Consider the following 16209-nt stretch of genomic DNA (forward strand, 5'->3'; position numbering starts at 1 on the left):
AGCTGTTTTAAAACCAAAATACCAAGACACTATTCAAACCAAACCTGCAATTTTTTATTAGAATCAAGGAAGTTCCCTGATCAAATTCTCCAGAGAGCTAAATTTAAAACAGCATAAACATTAGCCAGACAGTTATTAATACTTGAGTTTTCCATAGTCAAGTGTCATTCTTCTATTTATGTTAATTGTGTTGATGGAGGGAGCTGTAGATAATAGGAACTATCATTTAGGGTGTAGAAAAGTCAAAATCACTAGCTGTGAAATGAATATTGAGATTAGTTTGGGTTGTTGGATGAATATAATCAAAGCCCCTTAATAATGTTGAAGTCATATTACATAGTGAAGGATGTCACATTGTCACTCATATTTTCACTTGTCTGCCTTGAGTGATAGGTATCAGAACTTATCCTTGAACTCTGGGTCTTGTATTTCTTGTATCTCAAGCACCACAGGTTCTTCATCATATTCACAAAGTAACTTCTAAACTTCACCCCAATAAATGCATAGAGCACTGGGTTCAAGCAACAATGTAAAAAGGCCAGGACTTCTGTAATGTACTTCGCCATGGCTATTTGCTTTTCACTCTCACACGATTTATTCAATTTACCCATAGTTGTGGCAGTCACAAGAAGAACTATGTTATGTGGTACTTGACAAACCAGAAAAATAGCCACAATTAATACAATCACACGTATTGCTTTGTTTCTTTTAGAATTCTGTGCTTGCATCAAGGTTTTGACAATGAATGCATAGCAAAACACCATAAACAGCAGAGGGATAAAAAATCCAAATAGAAGCTGCATACAAACTAGCAGTAATTTCAACGTAAGGCCTTTCATCTCTGTACTGGATCTGTGTTCACAAATCTCTCTTGTTTTATTGATCGAGTGGCTGTAGCTTTCACTGAATATGAAAGTGGAACTGGAAATTAAAATTGACGATACCCATACAACCAAACAGATAAGTCTACTGTATGCTAGTGTTCTAGCTCGAAATTTAAATGACTTTGTTGCCTGTACAATAGCAATGTATCGGTCCATACTGATAAAGGCCAAGAGCAGCATACCACAATTGAAGTTGATTGCATAGATACCTCTGGCTATTTTGCATATGAAATCACCAAAGATCCATTTGTCAGCAGCATAATTCACTGCCCAGAATGGAAGAGTGAGAACAAACAATATGTCTGCTATGGCCATGTTGAAGAGGTATACATCTGTCATAGACTTGGCCTTTTTGTATAAAGCAAAGGTCATCACTACAAAGATGTTGCCCACTAAGCCCAAGACACATATAATTGAGTATGCTATTGGCAAAAATAGTTTTGTGAAGTTTCTGACTTCCCCCTTGTCACATGGTGTTGTAATTTGTAAATAATCATACGAGTAGTCTGGATATTCTGTGGCGTTGAGATCTACCTGCAAGAACAATACAGCCAGTTAACATGAACATTAGTGCTCATTTCTGCAAGTTCTTTGTATTGAGTAAACCATGGAGAATTTATAGTACGTGACATAAAGGATCAAATTCTGCCTTTAGGTGCATCCTTTTGTCTCAATAGAAGTTATGGAAATATTTGGTCCCAACAGTTTTTGAAAGTAAAGCGTACAAACACTACACCCAGTCACGTCTTCTCTTTCAAATCCACTTTTTCCTAATCATCCTGACCAAATCCTTGTGCGTGCCAGTGATGTGCTGTCCAAATTCTAACAAAGGGTTCCCTCAAAAATGTTCTCCTTCAGTCGGCGATACGGGCAACACTCTTCAAATAAAATCTTCTCTCCCCCACTGCATACTTGCACTGAGCACAGCTCAGACAGTCCAGATCTTTATTGTCTGCCTTAGTACTTTCACACAACTGTGGAATACTCTATTTTAAGAGAAGAAGAATTTTCTCAAGATGGCAGAGAAGTGAAGGACTCTGGGGGAAAAGCTGAAAAATGACTCATAGACTTGAAGGTCAGTAGGGACCATCATGATCTTCTAGTTTGACCTCCTGCACACTGCAGGCCACAGAACGTCACCTACCCACTCCTGTAAGAGACCCCTAACATCTGGCTGAGTTACTGAACTCCTGAAATCATGGTTTAAAGACTTCAAGTTACAGAAAATCTTACTATTACATAATACTGTCTTCCAACCTTGAATATTATTTTCCCATATTTACAAGTCTTTCTTCTAGCATAGTGTATTTGTTGTTTTTCTTGTGCTTTAGAAATAATACTAAGAGCCAATGCAATGTCAGCATTCTTTCTAGCTTTCAAATTAGTGCTGTACTCCTTGTACTATTACTCATCGAGTTCCTGGAAATATGGTGGCTAGTGAGCTTAATAAAATCTTCACTAAAATATAAGTGGTGGAGATAATCTTCTGAAACAGTCCACAGAATGTCATCCTGAAAACTCTCCAGCAGGATATCAAGTGACAACACAGTCTATGGAACGTCACATCATCACAAATAACTCTCATTAGCCAACCACTCCCAAGGTCGTGACAATTTGTCAAGCAGCTTCATAGAGCTGCCACTTCCAAATCAGCTGTTTCACTGCTATATTAATACACTTAAGCAATAAATTGCTTACCTCAGTCATTTTGGTGATGTGCTTCCTCTGATGAGAAAAGAATTGGTGAGGACAGTTCCCTATATAGGAAGGAAGTAGATTGGATCTGGAAAGCAAAACAGGAAGTGTCAAGAGATCAAAACAAGAAATATGCAGCAACGGAGAAAACCAAGACTAACAAAATTAATCAAAATATATTGTTTTCACTGAGATGTTTCAGTTTTGATGAAGTCTTCATTGAAAAGGTAGGAAGTTTTTTAAAGCGGGGAAAAATGAGTCTTATATTATAAAGCTTGGAGGCGAGGGTATTGACCTGCGATGTAGAAGACCCAGCTTTATGTTCCTGGTCTGCCAGATTCAGAGTTCTCTGGGATGAAAACCTCTGCTGTGAATCAGGCAGAGCAAGGACTTGAAACTGGGGTCTCTCCCAGTGCTCTGCACATGCACTCTTCCTTGATTTTTGTGAAAATGTTTGAAAGGTTTTGTTTTCGTGCCAGTGTAGAACAAAAACAAATGTCAATATCTCAGAAGTTGCTGTGAAGCAGAATTGTTCTCTGGTCAACTGTAGTTGAATGTGATAGTACTGTTGAACTGAAATTGAGTGTGTTTGAAATGATCTGAGTGTGTTGGTAAGCAGGGTGGATAGATTTAAATCAAGGCAATTTAAATAATTATTTAAATCGCCAAGAGAAAATCATTGATTTAAATCAAGTTTCCCACTGATACTACTTCACATATTTCTTAAACAAGGGTGCAAATCTGATCACTAAAACATCATTTACAACTCAATACAGCATTTTACAACTTCTAAGAAGGTATACTTTGTGTAATTCTTTAGATAACTTGATTTTTATTAATTTAGGAAATAGTACATAATACTCATTACCTGTGTCAAGCTGCAGATGCAGCAGCAGTACATTAGGAATGGTAAGAAAGAACTAAATCACACACACACAAACTCAATAGCACTTATATTTTATTAAACTAAATCTTAAATGTTACATAAATGTTTCACATTTGCAATTGCAGCTGTCTCCTGAGTTGCCGGCTGACAGCTGTCCTTAAACTCTTTTTTTTTTTAATTTTCAAATTTTATTAACGCTAACAGAAAAGTTATCACAACACTAAACATACGCTGTCCTTAAAACTTTTACAACTAGCTCTTATCTTCCCCACTCCCACTGTCATTTTTATTTATAGACTGAAACAGAAATATGAGTTTTCCTGCTTTTTCAACTCCCAATTGATTTCTTAGCTTTGAGTGAATAATACCAAACGATGAAAATATTCTCTCTGTGCTTGCAGAGGATTCTACTGCTGTGAAAAGTTGACTTAGCAACTGAAAGAACTCTGTTTCAAGGTGCCTGGCTAATGATTTCCACCAATTCAGGGGAGTGACTTTGTTCAAACATCATCAGTAAACATGTACTGTTTAAATGGTTCTGTGCCAGCCCTGAAATTTATTATGACTGGCATAACTGAGGAGTGATTTTGAGATGTCCATGCCATGGCAGCAGCATCTTCTTCAGAAGTTAGGCATCTACCTTTATATCTGGGATCGAGAATGTTCACAAGAAAATAAGATAGAGTTATTGCTTGATCCATTCACTTCTTTATTGCCTGCAGTTAACTTTCTGGTGAGGTATTTCTTTCTTCAATGTCTCTTGAAGTGCTTCCAAATTTTGACAGTATCAGCAATGCAGCAACAATTTCTCTGAAGTTCGTTTAAGGCTATGGATGTAGGCTTCGGTATACTGAACAAATCCTCTACATTCCTCTTTAATCCAATGTTAGATCTTTGGATGACATACTTCCATCTATTTTATCACAGGTTTCTTCACAAAGTTTTATGAGAATAGTCCAGTTCTTAATAAATTGTTCAAAACAATCAACCACAGAATTCCATCAAACATCTTGAGTGAGAATTAGTTTGGATCCTCCTGCTCTTTTCAGTGAAGCTGAAGCAAAATGGTTGTTACGGAAGTATTTTGCAACTTCAGCAACATAATTCTTTTATTCCTGGAGAAGACATACTTAAGTCTTTGATTAAAAGATGCATTAAATGTGCAGCCATATGTTATTAAGGAGCATCCTTCCATTTCTTCTTCTAAGTATCTTCTCATCTTTGGCACATTTGCAGCATTGTCTCTGACAAAACTGCTCATGTGACAGTTGAATTTTTGTTCACCGTTTATTACAGTTTTCACTGCCACTTCTTTTAAATATTCTGTTGTGTGGGCATTTCCCGATGTATCTATTATTTCTGAACGATATGTTGTCACACAGGCACATAGTACTAGATCATTGTGTACATTGCTCCACACATCAAGGCTTAAACTGGCAAATTTCCACTCAGTATTTCTTGGACACTGTTTGAATTCCTTCTCACACACTGTATCTAGCAACCTTCCACTAATGTCTACTCTACCAGGTGAAGTGTAGCCTGGTCATAAGGACTCAACCATGTCAAAGAAGTGTTTATTGTTAACAATGCGAAAAGGAGAATTTGTGGCATAAATGAACCAAGCAATCTTTTAATTTATGGTGTCTTGTTGGTATTTGCTGGTCTTTACTACAAACTCATCTATGGTGGTGGTTTTACTGGATGATTGAAATCTTTTGCTTGCTACTGATACTCTGTTGTCTGAAATATGTTTATCTGCAGCACTGCTGCTAAAAGTACCAACAGATGACTCTGAAGTTGCTGCACATAGACAGTCAAAGTCTCTTATGCGTAAATGGAATCCTGAAACAAAATTCAAAAATGATTTTGAATAGTTGTTCTTCTCACTCCGTTATTCAGTTAATCATTTACATTTTTTTCAGCAAGGAAGGATACAGATCCAATTTCAAATTACCAAAAAAGCTAAGACTGACTGCACTTAGAGTGCACTTAATTTTGGAGTGAGCCCCATAGAACTCACTGGCACTTCTTTTTTTTGAGAAAACAAGCATAGGATGGGGTTCCCTTGGGAAAGCTGAGTTATGTTGAAGTAAAATCAGGAATAGACTTATGGTATCACCATTATGGTCTGTGGCCATGACGTTCCAAAATAAGGGGCATGTATTATGTAATATAAAATAAGAAAATGACACCCAGTGGCAACTGGCAACTCTAGATTTCTCTTATTGCAGCTTTCTGTACCGTATACTTGGGTGATAGATTCTAAAATTAGTGAACTAATTAAACAAGCCATAAGGATTAGATAAGCTAAACTTTTTTTTCTAGCAACATCCAACATAGTATACAGCTTGGGAATTTACTTGTTAAATCACACTTATACTAAAAGATATAGAGAGAGCCTTGAAGAATGATGCATTGGAAAGTGAATTATTTAAGTTTCTAACAGTTGATCCACATTTTTCTTCAGACATATCCACATCTTCATCCACATCATTTTCTCCCAATAAGCAGTTTTCATTATGTTTCATTCTTGCAACTAGGCCTTGCATCTCCTTCTTGCACTGCTTACACTTAACACATTTTCCTTTTTTTATTCAGGGAAGGAATTTCTTCAAAATTTTTCCAGATAGAGTCTCTCTTACACCTAGTGTGGAGGGAAAAGAAGATGGAGTCTCTGTTTCTTATGAGAACTGATCTATAGGAATGGCTGCAAAAGCCTGAGATGGAATGTGTCTTTCTAGCAGCTGTTTAGTCTCAGGCTTTTGCAGCCCTTCCTATAGACAGTTTTTCTGTGGCAATAGTGTCGGGGCATCATAGGAAGCTGTGTGTGTACTGAATGTCTTCCCTTTTTCTTTCCAGTCCACTTCACTGTTCCTTTTTACTCTGCCTCCATCCTTTGTCTCTGGCCTGGTCTACACTGGCGACGGAGGTCGACGTAAAGTCATTTACGTCGATCTCTGAACACCTGCGTCTACACTGGCACTACAGTTAAGTCGACTTAAGTCGCGGCAAAAGTCAACTTAATAAGACCACCTCTGCAAGTGGCATAGCACCTAATTCAAATTCATTGGTTCGATTTAGTGTCAGTGTAGGCACAACTTCACTTAAATCAGCCTTATTGGCCTCTGGGAGGTATCACACAATGCCCCGTTTTGACTGTTCTGGACAGTCGCGCTGTGCTGCTCAGTGGTCATGCTACCAGGAAAATCCCCTCCCCTCAAGCCCCAGCAAGATTTGAATTTTCTTTTCCTATGCTGCCAGCATGGAGAGAGCTTTGTCACTGTTCTCTGCATGGCTACTGCAAAGCCCAAACGCACTCCAGCATGGAGTCGACCAGAGGTCTTAGATATCATCGGGCGGTGGGGCGAGGAGTCCGTTCTGGCTCAGCTCAGAGCCAGCAAAAAGAATCTGGACATTTATGGGAAGATATTCCAGGCCATGCTGGAGAAGGGACACAAAAGGGATGCTCAGCAGTGCCGCGTGAAGATCAAGGAGCTGCGTCAGTCGTATCAGAAAGCCAGGGAAGCTAACAGCTGTTCTGGCTCCTCACCCAAAAAATGCCGCTTCTGTGATGAGGTGCACGCAATTCTCGGTGGCGATTCCACCACGGTGCCTCCTTGCAGCATCGATACCCCCGCTAGGTCACAGTCCATGGTCAATGATGAGGACTCCATGGACGAGGAGGAGACTGAGGAGAGCAGGGTGCAGGAAAGCGGGATGTCCGTTCTCCAAGAAAGTCAGGACCTATTCCTGACCCCAGAGCAGTCCAGCAGCACACAGGACAGCAATAATGATCCTGGGGAAGGCACATCTGGTGAGTTTTTTTTCTTCTTAGCAGTTCTGTCATTTTAATTGGGGAGGAGGGGGGCGGCCAGGAAGGGGATTTCAGGCGTTTCTGTGACTGTACTGGGGGGTTACCCAGGGAACAGTTTATTTATGTGCTGAGATATGCTCCAGTGATCATCTGTTGATATCTCACGGTGCATGTTTAAAATACCTGAGCTGTACAGCAGATGCCCGTGTACCTTTGCATTCCCCGTTGCAGTGTCCTACCAAAAAACTTTGATTACTTTTATTTGGTTTAAGCAGAGACTATATACCCCCCCCCCACTCACCCCCGCGCTGTCCGCAGATCCCATCTCTGTAAGGGCACAGCGAGCCGACCCTTCTGGGATGTTAGGAATGGAATGAGGGTCTGTGTTTGCCCTGTGCACTGCATGGGGAGTATTGTCTACATTGTTGCAGTTGTATCATTTTTTTAAGTCTGCTAACAACAGCTACCATGTTACTTTTTTTTTCATTCTGTAGCCACCTCTGCCTTGGCCCAACCCTCAAGTAATGCCGCGGAAAGACTAGCGGAGATTTGAAAGAGGAAAAAAACCCCAAGAGATGAAGTGTTTGGTGAGCTCATGAACGCCTCCGCAGCCGCAGAGCTCAGAGCATGGCGACTGACTTTGTACCAGACTATGGACATGCACGGGGAGAGTTGCAGAGAAATGCAGGAGCATGGTCGCAGCACCACGCAGGAGATGCTGCGAATCATGCGCGACCAGGCAGACATGCTCCGGCCATTTGTGGAGCTTCAGGAAGAGCGGAGGCAGGACAGAGTCCCACTGCAGCCCCTCCATAATGCTCCTCCACCTAGGGCTGCGCTGCCCTACCCCTCCCCTGAGGTCTCGGAGGAGAATGGCCAGGCTGCAGTACGTGCTTGCCTCCACCCCGGTGGAGGCAAGCAGAAAGCTGCGGTAGCCCCGCTGACAGCTGGCCAGCAAGCTACCACACTACCCCTTGAGACTGTGAATGAACACTAGCCCCCTTCACCCATGATTTGAATGTTCATAAATAAAAGGTTGCATCATTTCAACACGTTTCTTTATTAAATCATATGTTGTCCTGGAGGGATTTGGAGGGTACAGATATCGATTTGGGGGGGGGGGCGGGATGTTTAGAAAAGGCAAACAACATTCAGGAACATAAATCAGTCCTGCATCTCATTGCAGAACATTGTTTTTAAAGCTTCCCTAATGTAAAGTGCTCCGCGATTAGCTCTCAGCGTACTGCTGGTATCTGGCTGCTCATAATTGGTGGCCAGTCTTTCTGCCTCCACAGCCTAACCTTGTGGGAACCTCTCACTCACCCTTCGCTTCACACACATTATGAAGAACACAGCACGCAGATATCACCGAAGGGAGGTACTTTTCACTCATGTCCAGCCTAGTGAGGAGACTCCTTCATCTGCCCTTTAAGTGCCCAAAGGCACATTCTACAACCATTCTGCAAGTGCTTAACCTCTTATTAAAACACTCCTTGTCGCTGTCAAGGTGCCCGGTGTACGGCTTCATTAGCCAAGGGAGCAAGGGGTAAGCAGGATCCCCCAGGATCACTATGGGCATTTCCACACCCCCGATGTAAATTTTTTGGTTGGGGAAAAAAGTGCCCGCCCGCATATTCGAGAACAGTCCTGAATTATGAAATACGCGCACATCGTACACCTTCCCAGACCACCCCACATAGATGTCAGTGAAACGACCCCGGTGATCCACAAGGCCCTGCAGAACCCTGGAAAAGTACCCCTTGCGCTTTATGTACTCAGTTGCTAAGTGGGCAGGTACTAAGATAGGAATGTGCGTTCCATCAATGGCCCCCCTGCAGTTTGGGAACCCTATCATGGCAAACCCCCCTACTATGTCTTGTACATTTCCCAAAGTCACTATCCTTCGTAGCAGAAATCTATTGATGCCCCTGCACACTTGAATCACGGCGGTGCCCATTGTAGATTTACCAACTCCAAATTGATTCCCAACTGAGCGGTAACAGTCGGGGGTTACCAGCTTCCACAGAGCAGTGGCGACTCTCTTCTCCACCGTCAAAGCTTGTCTCAAGCAAGTATTCACGCTCTTCAGGGACAGGGTCAGCTCTGAGCACAGTTTGAGGAAAGTTGCCTTTCGCATACGAAAGTTTTGAAGACACTGGTCATCATCCCACAGCTGCAGAACGATGTGGTCCCACCAGTCTGTGCTTGTTTCCCGGGACCAGAACCGGCACTCCATGGACTGCAGATGATGCATTACAGCCTGCAGCAATCGTGAATTGTTCTGCTTTATGTCTTGTAGCAGGGCAGCCTCGGTGGCATTGCTGTTGCCTGTACTTCAGCTTCTTGCTCTACTTCGAAAATACTCGATGATAAGCCGCAATGTATTTGTGATGCTGGCTCTATGTCTCTGCAGCAATGGCGAGCGCACGGGGTAAAAAAATGGCACAAAAATAGTTTTCCTGTTTGTTTGGGGGAAGAAGGGAGGGGGAAGCAGCATTGCATCATGGGATGATGACACTTGTCCCAACAACCACCACGGCTAGTTACACTGTGGGATAGCTACCCACATTGCACTGGTTTGAAAGTCTAAATAAGCGTGCTGAGTGTGGACGCACAAGACCTGCGCAGACAGCGTGGTGTGTACACGCTGCTGTAACTTCTAAAAATCGGCGGGTGAAAGTCTACTTTAAGTAAGTCGACTTCACTCGGCAGTGTAGACATACCCTCTCTGTCTTAACTAACTCCTCTGCCTTGCTTGGCCCAGCTCCAGCACCACATAAGCACAAGACAACAACAATCCTATCCAGCCTGTGTCTTTCTTTGCACGTGACTTTAGTCTGCTGAGAAACAGAAACAAACAGAAACTGAAAGCCCAGAACTTTCAAGAAGCAAGAGCTGGTAGTTAGGCTGGACAGACTAGAGCCATTAATTCATATGTATGAGACTGTAAGTGTAGGTTTAGCATGTTTGGTATGAGATTTAATTGTAACTGTTATTTTTTAAACAAGAGAAATTTAATATTTTATTGATTTTTTTTTAATTTAAAAATCAAATTTTTTTTTATTTAGAAAAAAAATCATCCATTTTTATCCACCCTGTTGGTAAGGCAAAGTGGTGATGGACTTGCAGACTGGTATTGTATGAATTCTGCCTTAACTTACAATTTCTTTGCTTTTTAGCGTTTGCATTGTTGTGAGGAAACACTCACAATCAATCTTAGCTCTAATTTAACAAACTTTCTTGTGTAGGAATTATTTAGGTTTTAAAAATATTAGCATTTGGAACTGTGGGGGCTGCAGACCCATTTATGAAGGGTCTGGAGAGAGAGGCTAGTCTATAAGTGGGACTGAGGAGACGGTCGTGTCTGTTTCAGACTTAGCATGTCCATTAAAGAAAGCTTTAACCAGTGCTCCAACTTCTTTTGCCTGCTTCTCAAAGTTTAAATTATGAAGCTGCAGGAGCCTGGAAGCCTGAAGAGGTTTGAGCATCTGGTGGAGAAAGCTTGAGCACTATTTAAAGCAGGGGTGTCAAACTTCCGGCCCATGGGCCGGATACGGCCCACCAGCCTTTTTGGTCCGGCCCCTGGTGGCAGCGTGTGACGCCGTGAGATGTTGTGGCAGTGTGCAATGCCGCCAGAGAGTACGACGCCGTGAGATGTCACGGCAGCACGTGCTGCCACGAGATCTGTGTACTCTGGCGGCAGCGCGTGGAGCACTCTGTGCACAAGACACAGCGCTCCAAAAGGCAGGAGAAGGACGGAGCAGTCTTGGGACATCGTTGATCAATTCTTAATCATTGATCAATTCTTTTAATCGTAAAATTGTGGTAGTTGTAGAAGTGAATTTACTGCAGTTTTTATATCGCTGATATCTAGCAAATAAAGTATAATACTACATGAAAATGGTTGTGCATAGTATTTCAATTTATGGTATGTATGGCCCACTGGCCCGCCATAGCAAATGAGTTTGACACCCCTGATTTAAAGCTCTTTCTTAGAAGTGTAAAGTTTCAAACCAAACAGATACGTTTGTTTAACAGGCTGCATTGTTTCTCCAGCTCTGCTTCCTGGCCAGTTCCACTCTCAAGACTCTCAGACAATATCTGTCTGCTCCTTTAAATCATATGTAGGCACTTTCTGTCTCCATCCAGCTACTGTCATTTGTCCACTGCCCCAGCTAATTTTCTTCTTGTTTGTTGTAAGCTAACAGCACTCACATGCAGGACAGTTCCAGAGGGGTAGCCGTGTTAGTCTGTATACAGCAAAAACAACGAGAGTCCTGTAGCACTTTAAAGACTAACAAATTTAATTTCTGCAGGCATAAGCTTTCGTGGGCTGCAACCCACTTCGTCAGATGCAAGAAATAGAAATCAGATAGGGAGTATATATATACATCCAACGGTGGGGAACAACAATGGGGAGGGGAGGTGTTAGCAAAGTCCATTCAGTTAGAATAGATGAGGCATATTCACAACCATTGATTAGAAGGTGAGAATGTGTGAACAGTGACAGTTACTTCTTGTAATGAGAGAACCATTCCAAGTCCCTATTAAGACCCAGTTTGATTGTGTCAAGTTTGCATATGAGTTCCAGCTCTGCAGTTTCTCGCTGAAGTCTGTTTTTGAAGTTTTTTTGTAGAAGTATGGCAACTTTCAAGTCAGCTACAGTGTCCTGGGAGATTGAAGTGCTCTCCGACTGGTTTATGGATGTTACCATTTTTTATGTCTGATTTGTGTCCATTTATTCTTTTGCATAGTGACAGTCTGGTTTGGCCAATGTACGTGACAGAGGGGCATTGCTGGCACATGATGGCATATATTACAGTAGTAGACGTGCAGGTGAGTGAATGAGCTCCTTATGGAGTGGCTGATGTGGTTAGGACCTGTGATGGTGTCACTAGAGTCGATGTGCGGGCACAGCTGGCAACGGGGTTTGTTGCAGAGATAGGTTTCTTGGTTAATGTTCTTTTTGTATAGTGTACGGTTGCTGGTGAGTATTTGCTTCAGGTTGGGGGGCTGTCTGTAAGCCAGGATAGGTCTGCCTTCCACGGCTTGAACAAGTGAGGGATCATCTGCTAGGATAGGTTATAGATCCTTAATGATGTGTTGTAGAGATTTTAGCTGGGGGTCGTAGGTGATGGTCAGTGGTGTCATGTTGTTTTCTTTGTTGGGTCTGTCCTGTAGTAAGTGACTTCTGGGTACCCGTCTGGCTCTGTCAGTTTGTTTCTTCACCTCTCCTGGTGGGTATTGTAGTTATAAGAAATTTTTTATGGAGATCCTGTAAGTGTTTGTCTCTATCAGCAATGCCCCTCTGCCATGTACATTGGCCAGACTGGACTGTCACTACGCAAAAGAATAAATGGACACAAATCAGACATAAAAAATGGTAACATCCATAAACCAGTTGGAGAGCACTTCAATCTCCCAGGAGACTTTGTAGCTGACTTGAAAGTTGCCATACTTCTACAAAAAAAACCTTCAAAAACAGACTTCAACAAGAAACGGCAGAGCTGGAACTCATATGCAAACTTGACACAATCAAACTGGGTCTGAATAGGGACTTGGAATGGTTCTCTCATTACAAGAAGTAATTGCCACTGTTCACACATTCTCACCTTCTAACCAATGGTTGTGAATAGGCCTCATCTACTCTAACTGAATGGACTTTGCTAACACCTCCCCTCCCCATTGTTGTTCCTTACCCTTGGATGTGTATATATATACCTCCTATTCGATTTCTATTTCTTGCATCTGACGAAGTGGGTTGCAGCCCATGAAAACTTATGCCTGCAGAAATTAAATTTGTTAGTCTTTAAAGTGCTCCAGGACTCTCATTGTACATGCAGGATAGCTGCTCCTTCGTATGATCTTGTCAAGATGCAGGAGACAGGCTGTGGCAGAGTGTCCTTGCTTATAGTTCAGCTAGTGAAAGCCTTGAATTAAATAACTGTAAGGCAGTGCTATCTCTGTCAGTTCCCCCTTAGGTGGCTTACCTTCCAATTATATATTAAAAAGTACATTCCCTCTCACAATTAATCAATGCAAAATTAATTATATGCCACAGTAGTTGTTGTAAAATGCATTTAACAATAAATAAATGGAAACAAAAACTGCATGCGGTGTAAAAAGAAAAAGTTATGACTAAAAGTATTTATAGACCATACACATCAATTAAAAAAAATAACCCATGCCTTAAATTTTGGAATAATCTCCAAGTGAGTCTGTTCTCAATTCTCAAACTCCAGGGACCATTAAGGTTAGGTTCACCCCCCTCCAACACAGGATCAAAAGGAGCCATTTAAAAAAAATTATAACTCAATAGATTTACTTGAAAAACTCTCACAAATTATAAAAGGTAAATTCTGTCAGTTTGGTGAGGATACAGAATTGGATCCCCATTTTAAATGGGGTAAATAAGGAGTGCACGATTTAACCCTGAATACAAAGACTTGCCACACTTCATGCTGACTGCAATGGGAGGTGATTGAGACCCAATATAAGCAAATATTTGTTACTAATAACGTTATTTTTAGTGGCCTCTTAACAGGCATTTGGATAGTATGCCTGCTTCTGGTTTTCTGTAATGTATCAAGTAATAATCAGGGATACATTTTCGTATTGATCCACTAAAAACTTAACTTCTTTAACAGTGCTTCTACACACACACACATTCTATACATTATATATAATACAAATCCAGCAACCTGTTTTTCAGTTGTGCCATTTTTCCAGTGCATATATCTCAGTATATTTCTTTTTGCTATCTACCAATACATCAGTTGTCAAAAGTACTAATCAGATACAAGGGTAAAGAAGTGAATTACCTGCAATTATAACAATATAGACAGAAGAGTCTTATGAGGGTGGATAAATGGTAAACATGGGTAAGAAAGATAGATTTCTGAAAGGTAAACAGATTTCAGATACTTCAATTAAATCAGTACGTAACCTCCAAGCATTGCTAAAGGTCACCACAGCTCTACTTCTTACACTTTCCAGGTGTATGGATTAAACAGATTCAATCAAACTGCCATTTAAATATTTGGATTTCCTTGTTTTATTTCATTACTCACCAGTACTGAAAAAAATGTCTGAAACTTCAGTCAAAAAGGAAGTAAGTATTCTGTTGTGTTGTGTTGTGCTCACCCTCAACTTCAGTAAAAATACACTTGAATATTAGGAACTAGAGAAACAACAAAATAACATGGTTAATTATAAATACAGGTTAAATTCAAATGCTCACCACTTCCTCCCAACAAGTAACAACTATAACCTGCTTTGTATGCTAGGGCAGAGATTCAACCATAGGTATATTGTAGATGAGGAAGCTGGATGTTACTTGTTTAATTGTTAGACACTATTAAAATTTTGATAATTTTAATTAAATGGTCCTGTTAGCACTGGAACCATGGACACTAGGCTGCTACCTAATTAAATGGTTTCATTGTTAATTAAATAGTTTAATTGTGCTCAGAACACATCATGGATTATGGCCTCTATCCTGCAAACAATTAAGAAGTGCTTAACTTTATGCATATGATTAGTCCCATTGAAGTCAATAGAGTTACTGGCAGTGTCTATAAAGTTAAACACATGTAAGAATATGCAGGATCAGGACCTATCTTAGTTACTCAACTGAGCAATAACTATTTTCTGAAGTACACATAAGATCTTACTATATATTGGGTTTGAAATTTTCAAAATGATGTGCCTGACTTGTATTCAAGCAAAATGTGTAGTTCCACAGACAAAACAGGAAAGTTGTTGTGCAGTTGCCTATTTTTGTGCACTCTTTTGCTATTTGTATATGCATAGCTCAGGCACAATGTTAACATTTGTTCTAATTAGCATGGAAGGATTTGATTTTATGTTGTATGAATTCTGGATAATAGCTATGTTTATTTCCATGTATTTGTTTATGTTAATTTAAATGTTTGCAGTAACAGGAAACTAAACAAAAAAGCCCACTCAGATGTGAATGATTTACTCAATGTACTGAGTGTCAAGTTGTCATAGTTTGTAATATTATTGGACGTCACCAGGTGGTGCTGTTACTATGAGCTTTACAAATGTTATTTAAATCAACAGAAGACTAGATCGTGGAGAAGTGCTAGATGTTGGGTGTGACACAGTTCTTTTTGGAAGTTGAACATGCAGCAGTAAAGTTGGTTCCAACCTGCATTTCTTTGACTGGAGTCATTTTATAGATGCCAGGCTGCTGTCTATGGAACATACCCACAGAATCAAACACATTGCATGATGTCAAAACATTAAATAATTGATTCAAACTGTTGTGTCACAAAGCCCATAATAATTTACAGTTACTGTTCTATATCTATTTTTAAGGTGCCCTTCTCCATAATATCAACACAGAATGCCCTGAATCAACTTATATGATAGACTTCAATCCTTTGCTAACATTACTGACACAAGCACATACTCTCTTATTAGCCCTCAAGTGAAATCTAGTTTTTCACCCTATCCACACACACATATACACACACCCTCTCTCTCTCTCTCTCTCTCTCTCTTTATTAGTGATACAAAAATTTCCTTCCATTTTTGGTGTGTGACTACGCATGTAGAACAAAAAAGGGGTGAAATTAATCTGTGGTATGACTCGATTGACTTCAGTGGATTTATTTTGAATTTAGCCACTTGTCACTGTATTACCTAATCCAGGGGTTCTCAACCGGTGGTATGCGTACCACTAAGCCGGCTCGGTGGTACGCGAGGCAAACCGCGCCGCCGATTCCGCCGCCGAATCCCCCCCTCCCCTCCGCCGAGAAACCCTGCTGCCGCCGATCCCCCCCGCCCCTGCTGCCGCCGACAAACGCTGCCGCCAATTCCCCCCCGCAGCCGCCGAGAAACCCTGCTGCCACCGATTCCCCCCGGCAGCCGCCGACAAACGCTGCCGCCGATCCCCCCGCCGA

The 16209-nt window shown here is 41.2% G+C and overlaps 1 protein-coding gene across 1 annotated transcript; it reads right to left on the reverse strand.

Annotated features, from left to right (window-relative positions):
- Positions 1-289: 289 nt before the first annotated feature.
- Positions 290-14378, reverse strand: CCR6 (C-C motif chemokine receptor 6). Its single transcript, XM_067535894.1, has 3 exons — positions 14350-14378; positions 2583-2667; positions 290-1418 (listed from the first exon to the last, which is right to left on the reverse strand). Exons 2-3 carry the CDS (start codon positions 2589-2591, stop codon positions 333-335), a joined length of 1095 nt encoding a protein of 364 aa, XP_067391995.1. The 5' UTR covers positions 2592-2667; positions 14350-14378; the 3' UTR covers positions 290-332.
- Between the last annotated feature and the right edge of the window lie 1831 nt (positions 14379-16209).

This window comes from Emydura macquarii, unplaced genomic scaffold (assembly GCF_026122565.2).
Source record: "Emydura macquarii macquarii isolate MOO-44397 ecotype Brisbane River unplaced genomic scaffold, CSIRO-AGI_Emac_v2 contig_3517, whole genome shotgun sequence".
Classification (NCBI taxonomy): domain Eukaryota; kingdom Metazoa; phylum Chordata; order Testudines; family Chelidae; genus Emydura; species Emydura macquarii.